General features: G+C 33.6%; 1 protein-coding gene and 1 long non-coding RNA gene across 2 annotated transcripts; one reads left to right on the forward strand and one right to left on the reverse strand.

Moving 5' to 3' along the window:
- Positions 1-5,517: 5,517 nt before the first annotated feature.
- LOC134237964 (uncharacterized) lies at positions 5,518-7,546 on the forward strand. Its single transcript, XM_062720096.1, has one exon. It carries the CDS (start codon positions 5,549-5,551, stop codon positions 7,544-7,546), a length of 1,998 nt encoding a protein of 665 aa, XP_062576080.1. The 5' UTR covers positions 5,518-5,548.
- A 1,841-nt stretch (positions 7,547-9,387) lies between these two features.
- Positions 9,388-11,056, reverse strand: LOC134237966 (uncharacterized). Its single transcript, XR_009985912.1, has 3 exons — positions 11,042-11,056; positions 10,333-10,471; positions 9,388-9,451 (listed from the first exon to the last, which is right to left on the reverse strand). It is a non-coding gene; the product is annotated as an uncharacterized LOC134237966 (long non-coding RNA).
- Between the last annotated feature and the right edge of the window lie 3,827 nt (positions 11,057-14,883).

Consider the following 14,883-nt stretch of genomic DNA (forward strand, 5'->3'; position numbering starts at 1 on the left):
TTTAGACACATATTTATTTGTATACTGGTATATATTGAAAATACATGTTTTTGATCACATATTAATTAGCGATTTGATAAACCCAACTGCTGCATCTACATGTACAGTTAATTGTATGTATTATATCAGATATATACGTGTGTGTGTGTGTGTGGGGGGGGGGGGAGGGAGGGTGTGTGTGTGTGTGTGTGTGAGGGTGTGTGTGTGTGTGTGTGTGTGTGTTTATGTTTGTGTTAGTAACCTTTCTTTCAGAAATTCCTTTATTGTAAAAAACCTTTATGCCTTCTGCGTCCAAAATTGGAAAATGATTTGTCATATTTATAAGGAAGCATCTTCAGATACTGTAGATTCATGTTTGTTGAGATCATGAACCCTCCCCCTTCCCCACGGGTAGGGTGTGGCCTCAATGAATGTTCAAACTTGTATGAAAAAAGTTCATTGAGTCAAAAATACTTATATTAAACACCCTTACTTAGTGTCGATTCCAACATATCCGTCCTGGCATACATGGAGAGATAGACAATTAAATGACATGCTCAACACCACTGCTGCAATAAAATAATTGAAACTCACCGACATTTTTGTTTTCAACTCCAGAGTAATTTTTAAATTCTACAGATATATATTTCCTTGAATGCATGTTCGTGAATTATTGATAGTAGAATAGTTTCAGTTTTTTTAAATTTAAGAATTTTACAAGTCAAATTTAATATTATGGAGTTTGTGCTTTGTAGCAAGTATTTACTAAATATTTATAATTTTCTATGATTTTATCGCACAGTAGATTCATGTTTTAGAGCAGAGCTTCCACTCAAGTTTTATTCATGCCGTGTTAGATCTAGAGGTAAAGGTACTAGTATTCATCCTTTCTAAGCTATATCATTATTGCTTATCACGCCCTTCTAATTCTATATAAGAAAGTGAAGTAAATACCGTTGTAAATAAATGAAGAAAATTTAGAAATGTTTAGTATTAGGCTAAGTCGATCAGATTAGAAATTCAGCAACTATCGAACTGTAACAAAAATCTTATTTTGATTAGATTTCAGGTATAAGCGAATGTGTGTGGATATGTGGAAGGGATTGTATTTATTAATTCATTCAAGATTTGCTAAATTGTTCGTTTGGGCGGAGGCTTAAAAAAAGTGACACACTGCATGTACAGGTACACGTCAGTAAATGTTCTGATTAATTTAAAATTCGAGGGACATTAATTTATTTTAGTTATCTAACGTAATCTTCAGAGAGTGAGACATTATATATTTTCTGTTTTTCATGCTGCAGATTTCCTTTCTTTTGATTTACCGTTTACACAGGCCTGTGTTTTAACAACTGTTCATAAATGCTGTCAATTGATATATGCTAAGAGAAAACGATACATCTTTCGGTAATTTATTTTTTATGGGGAAAAAATAGGTGAAAATATATAGATTGACACCTTAGTATTTACCTGTGTATTATGATGTTACAATCCGTGACGATGACTGGCCAGGATGACAGAAGGGCTACCCGTTAAAACAACTCATAATCAACTCAGCGGACCTACAATTAGTTCACTTTAATGTTTGTATTTCAAACGCAGATTACGCTTTACATGCGTATATTTGTGCACTCTTCCATATGCATTATACTTGTAAAACGTGCATGTTCTGTTCTTGCATTCATTTATATTTTATGTGTCCATAAAACCTTAAGCATTAATACGAGAGCTGATAAGAAAAAATAACGGAAACCTGCTCGCATGAAATTACAAGTTTATTAGAAAATAATTAATTGTTCAAGATCAATTAGTTGCCTAATGGAATAAAGTTACGCATGTGTGTCTCAATCTACATACTTTGGAGGCGCGTGTGAATGTGGGATTTTGTATTGATGTATTTTGAAAAAAAGCTCGATATTCGTATATTTGGGGCGCCCTTGCATAGAATACATGCATATACAGTTGTACATTTTAAGGGCTTCGACAAAAGAACGTATATTAACCTACATACATGTACATTTAAGATACAAAAAATCTATCAGTGAAATTAATCAATGTAACATATTTTCGATGGTATTTGAAGTAAAAGAGACCATGATCTCGATGTCGAGAAATACATTAGGTATTAAAAAACAAGATGTGTTTGTGAAACACTGATGCCCCCGTATGGCAACATAGCGAAGGTGAAGCTTTCTCGAATGCAGATCAAATATGTTGGTACCAAAGTAAGGCCTTTTCACAAGAAATGCGAAATATAAAACGCTAGCTACACCTTTTTCAGGGTTATGACCAAGGTTAACATTTTATAATATAGGATAAACTCCGGGTCAAGGTCAAAGGGTCAAGGTTGTTGGGTTCTAAAGAAAGGCCTTGTCTCAAAGATTACGTATGGGAGTATGAAAGCGCTGGCCCTTACCGTTCAAAAGTTACGGCCAAGGTTAAATTTGTAAAAGTAGGTCAAACTCTAAGATCAAGGTCAAAGGGTCAAGATTCTTGATATCCAGTGAAAGGACTTGTCACAAGGATTACACATGTGAAATATGAAAGCTCTAGCCCCTACTTTTTAAAAGTTATGGTCAAGGTTAAAGATTGTAAAAAGTAGGTCAAACTCCAAGATCAAGGTCAAAGAGTCAAGGTTCTTGATATCAAATGAAAGGTCTTGTCACAAGAATTAAATTTTTGAAGTATGAATGCCCCATTTCAAACCCTTCAAAAATTATGATCAATGTTGTAATTTAATGTAGGTCAAACTCCAAGGTCAAGGTCAAAGGGATAGGTTCTTGGTATCAAATAAAAGGTCTTTTCATCAGAATTATATATGTGAAGTACGAATGCCCTAGTACTTAATGTTCAAAAGTTATAGCCAAGGTTAAAGTTTTTTCATAGATACGGAAATCTCCAAGGTCAAGGCCAAAAGGTCAAGATTGTTGGTATCCAATAAAAGGTCTTTCCACAAAAAATACATATATCAAATATAAATGTCCTAGTTTCTATTTTTCAAAAGATATGGCCAAAGTAAAAGTTCAAATTTTTTGTGTTGAAGTGGGTTTAACTCCAAGGTCAAGGTCAAAAGGTCAAATTTGGTGGTACCCAAAAGAATGTCTTGTCACAAGAAATACACATGTGAAATATGAATGTCATAGCTCCACTAAATCAAAAGTTATAGGCAAGGTTAAAGTTTTTTCGGACAAACAGACAGACAGACAGACGGACAGACAGACAGACACGATAAAAACTATATACCCCCGAAACTTCGTTTACGGGGGCATAATAATTATAATATGCAACTTTCATGTAATTCAGCTAATAAATCATTAAATGAAATGCACTAGCGACATACTCAGTCAAATATATTATGAAATAATCTGAAAGATTTAACATATTTATCCACTCATCACTTAGTTAACTAAATTAAGTTAACCATTCTGTGGTTTTTTGTGTATGACTCTGGATCGCTGGATGGTGTGTTCCCATTTTGCCTTAACTGTGAAATTCAGGTAAGAAAAAGTTAAAAAGTACTAAGGCGAAATGGGGATTTTAGTATTTGTAAATATTATTACTGGGTTAATTTTTAGATTGAATTTAACAGTTAATAGGAATTTATGAATACAGTGAATGAAATAATACATGTAATACTAAGTTTGTTTTTTTTTTAAATACTTCATGCTAAATATTATAGATCTTCATCACCTTAATTCACCTGAGAGCTTACTAAGGTGAAATGGTAATGCTAAATTTTACTGTTAAGGTGAGATGGGAACAAACGAACTGGATCACACGCCGATTGATTCCAGGTGACACTCGCGCTATCAAGGGAAGCGCGTTATATAATTGTAAACTAAGGTGAATGTAAAAGTCGTGCATAGTATATGCTGTATAGTTATATTTTATTTTCTCGCTATATTCTTTGTTTTTATATGATAAGAAGAAAAGATTATCTTTTTTTCCCCTTTTAGTAGACTTGGTTTATACGATTTAAAAAAATGAAATAAAAGGGAACATTGTCAGTGAATAATCATGATAATTTGTGAAAAAAAACACAAAACACTTCAAGAACCTTATTCAAAAGAATATTAGCATCCAATGTGGCCATGTTTATTATTTATAGTAAGTTTGTTTTGGTTACACGCATGAAGAGCTCTCGTTTACGTGCAGAGTGAAAAGAATTACTTGTACATGTATGGATCATGCATCTAGCTCATTAAATTAAGACTCGAACAAAATAACAATTTCATGAGATCAATGAGATGTTAAAGCACAACTTTATAACCGACAGTCATTTTGAAATATTTGCCGTTTTTGAGTTATAAAGCAAGGATTTTCAAGAACCCTATAACACTAATTTTAGGGGCCAGTCCCTTTTAAATCACTGATATCAAATGAAAGCTCTTACACACATGCACAACTTTTATTCAACACGGCTTTACAAAATATTTTTAGTTTTGAAGATATAAAGGAAAATATTTGTAAATTTTCGCTCTTTTTGAAGTTCTAATTTTTTATCCCTATGTAGCGCCATTTTGAATACAGAAATCAAATCAAAGTATTCAGAAGTACAGAGAGCCGGGCTCATTTACAGAGTAGAATGGATTTCTTACATGAATCACGTTTATATTCTGATGAAAAAATTATTTTAAAACTATCAATATAAATGATAAGACACTGACAGCGAGTTTTTCAATCCTAATACCACGGTCCGATTTTGTCAGAATCAGAATTAATCTGGTACCGCAGCTGAATGTAAACAAACAGGCCAATCTGGTTCCCTCTCCTGCTTTACCTCGCATGTGTAGAGAACTACGGTAACACTGATTATCAAAAATCCTTACGCTATTGAACTATGTTCTTTGACTTATGAAGTTTTCAAAGTCATTACTACTAATGTTTATTTTATATAGATAAAACTTCGTTTTATTTTTGTTGCTTTATTTAGCGTTTGTATTATCTCAAAAGCGGTTGAGAGTAAGAACTATATTTTTGCACGTAACTTTGAAATGGCGACTATGGGGTTAACATCCTGCCTTGAACAGGATCACATAAGCCGGCAATTGCTCTTTGAGCAATAAGCCCGGCTAAAAATGAAGACCGATATGCACAGCTTCAATCTTTCTGTTATCTAAAACCAGTAAAATTTCTGCTCCAGCTTTTGTGGTATCTGAGCCTTTATCTGGAAATGAAAGCCTATAATTTTTCGTTTAAAGGGAAATACCTCATAAGTGGAAGTAAATTTTTAAAATACTAGACGGCATTCTGATAGAGTTTATTACCGTCTATAATGTCTTAATATAATTTTAGCAAAATCCATCGAAAAATGAGTGAGATATAAGGCCTCAAAGTTGGCGTCCTGGAAGTAGAAGAAAAAAAAGAAGAATAATCTTTACCAACAGAATCAGTAGAAGGTCTTCCGTTGGAAACGGAAGACCTTGAATAAAAATATAATCTTATGAAAATTATGTAAGCATTGAATGATTAACTAAAGAGCATATATCATTTTTTACGAGTTATTTTGAATTCTCCTTTAATCCTCATTAGAAAGACGGTCCTACAAAATATATCTGAGTCAGTGTTCATGGGACTGTGTGATAAACTTGGAACTTCACAACTGGTGGTCATGAGGAGAGATGTGGTGGACATCAGGGATATGGTGGAAAATCAACGGAGAACAAGTGATGAGGACAGTGTGATGTGGAGTGGAAGTCACAGAGAAGGATTTAGGCTGAAAGAATCAGATATAGACGTTATGTACTGGCCAAATAATCACCGTGTTATATGGGAATTACCTCAATCTCAGTATTACAACACACACAGGCAAACACTGATCCTCTGTGACTGTTCTGATAGTCCACCAGGATTCTCTTTGTTATATTTACTGTCACCAAGCATGAACAGAAGTGTCAAGAGAGCCTGTATAAGATTGAATAACATGCACTATATCTCCAGTTCAAAATACAGAAAGATTATGTGTTCTGTAGTTTATTCTGATTCCATTCAACATGGACCCTGTGCCAGTGGAATTTTTTCAGGTGAAATAGAATATGATTTAGCCCACTGTTTTGCTTGTGACTTTTGGCCTACGCCTGCTACTGCATGGATAGAAAGATGCCACTCATGGCCCAAGCCTCGTATTGTTCATGATATAGTTAAAAATGGTTGTCACTTTGTACCAGTAGGGCATAGACAAGGACACCATGTTCACAATGAATGGAGACTGTCTTTCTCTCTTGCAGAACATAAACTTGTGTGTGCTATGAATCACTGTCAATTTATAACTTATGGCTTACTTAAATTGTTCTTAACAGAAATAATTAACTATGGAATAAGTGCTGATGATAAATTACTGTGTTCCTATCACATGAAGACAGCAGTTTTCTGGGTGATTCAGCAGAATACATTAGAACACTGGTGTCCACAAACTCTCCTGGAGTGTTTCTGGGTCTGTTTTAAACTCATCCTTAAGTGGGTGTATGAGGGGGTCTGTCCTAACTTTTTTATTCCCCAAAATAACATGTTTCTGAGTAAAGTCCATGGTGAAGCACAGCATCAGCTATTTTTAAGACTGTATAGATTGTATGCGATGGGTATAGTATTCTTGCTACAGAGTCCCTCCATTAGGTCTTATATTGTTAATGTCCTCCATTACCCCCACCTTTCCATCTATACAGATGAACGTACTCTGATTTCTGAGGCTGAGTTAGATATGGAGCTATTGAAGGAGATATACAAACATGACATACTTTACACACCAAACTTAGAAACCTGTATGAGATGTCTACATACAATAGAACAGATGTTAAAGTCACCCCTACTAACACAGTATCAAGTCGTTATGATACAGAAAATTACAGCTTATCTCCTTCAGAAATCACCTTTTATGTTATACATGGAAACTTACAAAAATAAAAACAAACTGAGATATAGAACTGACAAAATGTCCTATCACATGCTGAAATTAGCAACCAAGTTTGGTTGTATTTCTGACATGATGTACTTAGCCATGTATTATTACAAGACTCTTAGATACATGGAAGCTTTATCAATTATAGAGATGATCAAGGTAAAGTTAGCAAAGCCATATGTGATGAATTGGAATACTTATGTAGATTTAGTGATGTACACCGATGCTGTAGGGGGACAGTCCTGGTGTTCAAAGATGAGACAGGCTGTAACAATGTATATATTACTTAGAAATAAAATCCATTTTATTAATGAATTGATACTAGAACAAATTTCTAGTCTACAGAACAACTGGACACATTTACATATCCCACCATTTGTACTGTTGTACATGCTAGAGATCTTATGCTACAGACATGTAGACACAATTGGAGTACAAACCGCTCTAGATAATCTACAGACCCTAGTTCACTATGATCAGGGACAGCTTGTACCTTTAGAAATAAGAGACATATCATGGCAGATTCTGGGGATCTGTCAACAGGTGACAGGGAACCCCCAGGCTGCTCTATACTCATACCAACAATCTCTCAGACAAAGACCGTCCAATAGAATTCAAACAGCTACAGAAATTAGAATACAAGAAGTTTATCACAGATCATCAAATTATTGAAATAAAATCATCTTTTTGAAGCCCATGTGATAGAATTTATTATTTGTATATTTCTTCTCATTCTACCAAATTTTCTGAATGACTATTTCATCGATTTAAAAACAGGTGACAGGGAACCTCTAGGCTGCTCTTTATTGAAACATTCACTCTATCAGATGCCATATACTGTAAACCAACTTTTATTCGCGACGACTTTATTTCGCGATTTAGCAAGGATAAACTAGTTCGCGACGATTAATTTTCACGATCAAGCCTTTTGGATCTTTTATTGATAGACAAATAACACTTTAAGGACGGGTTCGCGGCGAGAAATATTCGCGATGACGAGGCTCTCGCGAACTTCGCGAAAATTACTCGCACGCGAATAAAAGTTGGTTTACAGTAACAAAAGACAAACTGCCAAAATTATCAGAATTATAACAACAATCTATAAACTTTGAAATGTCTTTTAGTTATAATGAAACAAATGATGATACATGGCAAGAAAAAGTGGCAGCATCGACAGAATTATAACATTATTTATAGACTCGTGAATGTCTTTCAGTTACAAACATGAAATTGTCTTGCAAAAAAGCACCAATAGCAATCAATTCTTGGTGTAGGATGCACTTAAACTAGTCAGAGTTTATAGTAATAAAATAACAGCAGACCTTTTGATAATGTCCATCTTTCTTCTTTTACATGAAACATTAATTCTCAAATATTTTTAATACTGATGACAATCTGAATCTGAATTTGTGAAGATTGTAAATTGTATTTATCAAAAACAGACAAAATGTTTTACAAATTATATTTTTCTTTTTTCATCAAGTATTTCTGTAAATAATCTAAAAGAGCTCAGTTCACTTTGTGCATAAAACGGCCCTGTAGATAAACCAATTTATTGACTAACATTTTATGTTCTATTTAAAACATCCTAATAAAGTAGAGACTTAGTACTTTCATTACCTATTGAAAATTTTCTCCTTAAACTCGAGTTGTTGAAACACAGGCTTTATGGAATTGCAATGTTCTTGAATTTATAATGAAAACAGGTATACATGTATTTGAGTACTTTCAGAGAAGAAAAATAAAAAATAAAACATGTCTTATAATCCTCAGAAACAGTTCTATCATTTACTAGTTGCTTATTTTAGATCAGAGATTGGACTCCATATTAAATATTGGAAAATAGCTTTAAAAACTGGCTGATTTTGTAGACTTTTCAGAATATGAGGAAATTGGCGCATTTCGTTACGTCATAATGCATTGACTAGCCAAAAAATACGTAATTTTTAATAGATATGCAATCACCAATAGTCTAAATAATATTTAATGCAATGTTAACAAAATTTAAGCAGTTTCAGTTTTTCAGAAATTCACAGGGCCAAAAAGGCCATAAGTGAACTTTGTTCTTTGAATAGGTCTCCCTTATTTTATGTAAGTCTCTCTTTACAATAATTATGTACATGTATTTAATGTTTGAAATAAAAGGCATACAAAACAGAAAGAATATCAATTTTAATATTTTCATCATTTTTATTTTCAGAGATGATACTTTGAAATAAATATATTTATTACATTCGAGCACTTCCCTATATATGAAGTTAAAACAAGACAACATATTTAAATAATTGTACAATATTTCATCCTTGAAGGTGAGTATCTCCCTATAAGCTCTCTCCTAAAATACTCTCAAAGCATAACAATTGTTCTATGTAAACAAAATGATACAGAATGACATTTGACAGACTGATTTCAAGTCACAAAATCTTATCTTCGTGAAAGTTTATATCTTTATATGAGATTGTGGAAATGCCATGGTTTATCTACAATGTAGATAAATGAATAATTTCGTCCTCAAGATACAAAGGTCCATTGTTCTGTATTTCAATCTTCTAGTAATTCTTCATCCAAATTTATGTCCTGAGGGAAAAAATTCAATTATCAAAATATTTCATTTATATTAAATTCTTTACTTTTTCAGCTTTAACTGGCTAATTGAGAGAAATATATACATGTACAGTAGAGCCTCATTTATCCAGATGCTTTGGTTCCCAGTCAATTTGTCTGGATATGTGAAGCGTCCGGATACCTGAATCACCAGTTAAACAAGACAAAATAACATTAAAAAATTATGTTCCGATGAAATATGGTACACAAGTATATTTTATTAGCCAGTTTACATTGCATGATTCAATATTTAGAAATGGGTCAGGTTAATCCTTACTTTATATTAAACAAGAGGCCCATGGGCCACATCTCTCACCAGAGTAACTTTAGCCATTCTGTCATTTAGCAGATTTCCCCCTTTGTACTACCTATCTTGACCTTGACAGTCTTACAAGGTCTTGCTTAAAACAATTTAGAATCTACACTACCAAAGGATGCTTCCACATAAGTTTCAGCTTTTTTAGTCCAGTTGCTCTTGAGAAGAAGATTTTTAAAGTTTTTTCCCATATATTTCTATGTACAACTTGGATTCCCTATTATGGCCCCGTCCTACCCCCAGGAGTCATGATTTAAATAATTCAGAATCTACGGAGACTAATTATCTTTTTTTTTTATTAATAAAAAACATCAAATTCATCTGTTCCACTCAATCAATAACTGACAAAAAGGGTGGTAACATACTAAAAATCTACAACCGACATGTCAACAGGATGCTCTAAATTAACTGGTCTCAAATGGGGTCCTATAAGGCACAGATATAAATTAGGTCAAGGCTATATAACTAGGTCAAGGTGATATATACAGTGTGGAGATATCTATTGGGGCTGAATAAAGCTATGAAATTCTTCACTTACTGAAATGTCTACGTTGTCAATGTTCACATTCTCTAAATCTAATTATAATTCTTTCTTTCTGTAGATCATCCATTTCTGTTTTACTGGGTGTCGACTCAAGTGGTGGGGCCGCAAATGTCCTTGGTGGGGTAGAGGATTCCTGGAAATTAAATCAAAATGCATTTTGATTTTTCAGAGATTTTTTGTTTGAAATGAAAAATAATTAATTGATTAAATGCAACATTAAGAGCTATTAAGCACTTTATAAATTTAAAAAGTGACAAATGCATTCTGATGATACTTTATTGTGTTCTTTCCAAAATTAATATTTTGTTGTGAGGTTTCCAACTATACCCTTGACACTACGTAGTGTGGTTCTGACTTGACTTGACATTAAATAATGTTGTTTTCTAGCTTTACCTTGAAATTTTTGTGTAGTAAGAGGCCTGACGGCCATAAAACTGAGACGAGCTCACTTGTGATCTCATTTTCACTCTTCCAAGATAAATTCCTTTGGAAAAAGAGAGATTGAGATCAAAAGTAAGCTCGTCTAATTGTTATGGCCCCAGGGCCTGGACTTTAACTTGACACTTTTTGGTTGTTCTCTCGACTTTACTATGATAATTTGTGAGTTGTTTTATGGCCCCAGGGCATGGACTTTATCTTGATACTTTTTGGTTGTTCTCTAGACTTTAGCATGACAATTTGTAAGCTGATCTCTTGACTTTACCTTGACACTTTGTTGGGTGTTCTCTTGACACTTTGTTGGGTGTTCTCAAGACTTTACCTTTACAATTTGTTGGGTGTTCTCTTGACACTTTGTTGGGTGTTCTCTTGACTTTACCTTGACAATTTGTTGGGTGTTCTCTTGATACTTTGTTGGGTGTTCTCTTGACTTTACCTTGACACTTTGTTGGGTGTTCTCTTGACTTTACCTTATCACTATGCTATGTGGTCTCTAGACTTTACCTTGACACTTTGTTGGGTATTCTCTATACTTAACCTTAAGGAAACACCAAAGGTTTCCAAAGACGAATTTGCTTGTAATTCTCTCATTATCAAAGATAACATAATTAAAGTATATATCAATTGAAAGCTTCTTTAAAGAACACAGACCATGTTTAGCAAAATTCGGCCTAATGTCAAAATATGAAAATATCACAATTTAGAGACCTTTGAAGAACTTGTCTTCAACCCTGTATTCTTATTTTTCATATATATGATGGGGAAAATGCTCATTTTGAAGTTTATATTAAAGGAGTATAACAAGTGATGACGCGTAATTTTATTACGTTGTGGAGGGGTGCTATAACACGTCAACTTATAAACAACTGATACAGTTTTTATTGAACTAAGTTTTAATTTTAAAACAGTTTTTTTTATTCTGAAAATGAAATGGGGAAGGCAAACAAATGAAATAATTGTATTTTTAACATATGCGGCGCACCATACATGTACTTAAAAATCAATCGGCCAAATATGTACTGCAAATCAATCGGCAATCCTCGGCTGACGCCGCTACGCTCCATTCAAATCTCGGATGTGATTAGTGGAGGAATACGCAACAGATCCTTACATTTCTCCGCCGGAAACTGCCTTATCACTCATTTCATATTTCGCTCTGCATAACGTTCTTCGAAAATGTTTCTAAATTTGTGCAATTCTTTCTCGTTAACAGGTTTTGATTACATCCTCATGTTAATAGGCTTTGAAAGCAAGAAAAAACTGTTGAGTGTGCCACAAAATAACTCCGATTTCAAATGTATGACATTTGAAATAAATTCAAATAAGATCACATGACTGAATCAGCAAGATTGAAACACGCCGTATTTTGGATGTTTTCACTCTTTATTTCATAATAGAAATTTAAATGCTGATGGCCTACAATATAATATGAAAAGAGATGAAATCTAACAACAATTATTATTGTGAAAATTACATTTACAATTTGCAATGCAATTGCACAAATAAATAAATTTCATTATACTCAGGCATTTGTATAAATTGTTATTAGGACAATATTATATATAACAATATGCATGATCTTATTCATGGATAAAAACATACCCTAAGTAAGGGAGTAATCAAAAATCCATGGATCTGGATCCGTCACATATCTGTTATTAACCTAATGTGATAATATAACAGACCTTCAATGCATATTCTATATCACTAATCATTATATTCCAAACTAAGTGTAACAATAACATAATTTGAAAAATAAAAACTAGTTCATTGATTTGTCAAGACGACACTATTGTTTTACTATTCTATATATAATATGTGATTTAATAATTGTTTAACAGAAATAATAAATTTGATCAATGATTTCTTTTGTAAGAAAAAATTTCATGTGTAAACAATCAGCTCGATCATTGAATATCCAGAATAAACTCTTAATGTACTATAAATCAAACATGATTTTACAGGATACTGAATAGATAAATACTTTACATAGCTTGATATAACTTCTATATATGTAGATAAACTTTTATTAATTTGATTTTCAAGTGCTTCTGGTAGCTGTGCTTTTGATCGCAATGGCGTGTCTTATTATGAACAAAGGATGATTCAAACAAAGGAATAAAACTTATTACATTAAAGAAATATTATTATTTCATTATTTTCCTATATTGAGATGGACATTTTAAATAAGGAACTTACATCAATCCAAGAATAATTTTAATATAAAATATTTAGTGAAGTAAGTTTTAATTAGTATCATGGCTATTTAAATGATTTACGATGCAAAGGTCATATCACTCCGTGGTCCAGCTGATAGGCAGCTCGCCCCACAATCCAAAGGACCACGGTTCAAACCCAACCATGACCACACTTTTTTAAAACCAAAATCATTTTGTTAGATATATATTCTATATATAGAATACATTAAAACTATTTCACCATATCACAAGATGGTAGATCACCGTTGACGTCCGAAGTTATGTGCGAGGTAGCCTGGTCCCCTGTCTCATCCTTGCCAAGGCAGGAGAGGCCCTAGTGACGCAGAGTAAACGAAGCAATACAGGGACAGGGAACCAGGCTATGTGCGAGGTACGAGTCATCCGAGGACCTCCGAGTGGATTCAAATCTTGGTAGCCTGGTCCCCTAGCTCATCCTTGCCAAGGTGACGCGGAGTATAAGAAGCAAAACAGGGACAGGGAACCAGGCTAAAATCTTAGATGATGTAATTATGGTATAACAAACCCGATCTATGATAATGTAATTTTGAACCCAACATAAATGTAGTGTGGGAGAAATTTTCTAACAAGTCGGAGTGTTCAACTAATGGCCAACTCTTGTTTTGCATGAAATATTCAAAGTATTAGCATTCTACTAATGGTCTACTGGCCGTCTTATGCAAATCAGTTGAACGCTTTTCAGAAAAGCATTCAACTCCTAGTGGTCAACTGTTTTCGCATTATCAGTTGACGACTAGTTGACTGCTAATTGACGACTACTTGACGGTCAAGTAAACATTTTCGTATGGGAATTATTTTTGCTTGCGAGTATTCATTTCTTATGAAATTAAAGTTTTAAAATTTTATTCTGTCTCAAATTAATTAAATTATTAGTATTTTATCAGTAGAGTCAGTTTTTATCGAATCATGAAATTGAATATCAAGCGCGAAGTCATTAACCTGTATCAATTTTGGGAAAAGGGGAGAGTGTAATCAAATTCCAAAATAAATACATTAGCTTAATTCTGATTGATACAGGTACGTCCTTTTCTTCCATTCAATTTATAAGACTTACAAGTATTATTGAAATGTTGTAAATAAACCTAAATCAATTTCTTATAAGAATAAGATACATGTCTCCTACATAACCCCATAAATTCATGCTTATTTCAATCAGTGTAAGAATTCATTTATCTATAATTTATGTTATTCTGTACTTTTACGTTCAACAATTTATACATGTTTGTACGCTGTGGTCAAATTACAATGTTTATGTTTTTGCGCCTGTGCAATGCAACGTTGTCAAGAACTTAGTCCTGCGACTAAGCATATCATTTATACGACTAGACTTATGCCACTTGGTTAAACGCAAAATTTTGGTGTCAGCCCCGGAAGTACACCTAAGTTAAGGCTTAAATTTACGACTTTTGAGGAAACGGGCCCCAGATGTAGTGCATTGTCCGACCAAGGTAATGATAACTTTTGTAGGTTCATAGAAAGCTATTCTTAATTACTCAGATGCTTTAAATATTTATTTAAAAACATTCTAAACACACGTGTTATGATTGCTTCCTTGTATGTTGTTCTTCTCGAGAATTTTTCACTCAAATGGAGACGCCACCACTTGCCGGTGGAAAGCTATGCTCGGCACTTAAGACTGTTGAGCAGAGAGGGATCTTTTTTGTGCCAGTACCTAGTGCGACATAGGACCTCGCTTTATACTGTCTCATCCGAGGGACCGGTCTCCACGTTTTACAGTAGGATTGTAACCCGCCACGTAAGGATTGACTTCTTATAGTTTGCGACTCTAGAGAATTCCTCAAACAGAAAACAATTACTTGAAAAGGTATTTCTGCCTGTCCGGAGTTGCCCCATCAATTTAAAATTGTAA

This window comes from Saccostrea cucullata, unplaced genomic scaffold, assembly GCF_032062105.1.
Source record: "Saccostrea cucullata isolate Sc308-1 unplaced genomic scaffold, CSIRO_AGI_Scuc_v1 ctg3345, whole genome shotgun sequence".
Lineage (NCBI taxonomy): Eukaryota > Metazoa > Mollusca > Bivalvia > Ostreida > Ostreidae > Saccostrea > Saccostrea cuccullata.

Bases quoted from the DNA above. Each gene is read 5' to 3' on its own strand.
- LOC134237964 (XM_062720096.1), top strand. From the start codon at position 5,549: ATGGGACTGTGTGATAAACTTGGAACTTCACAACTGGTGGTCATGAGG.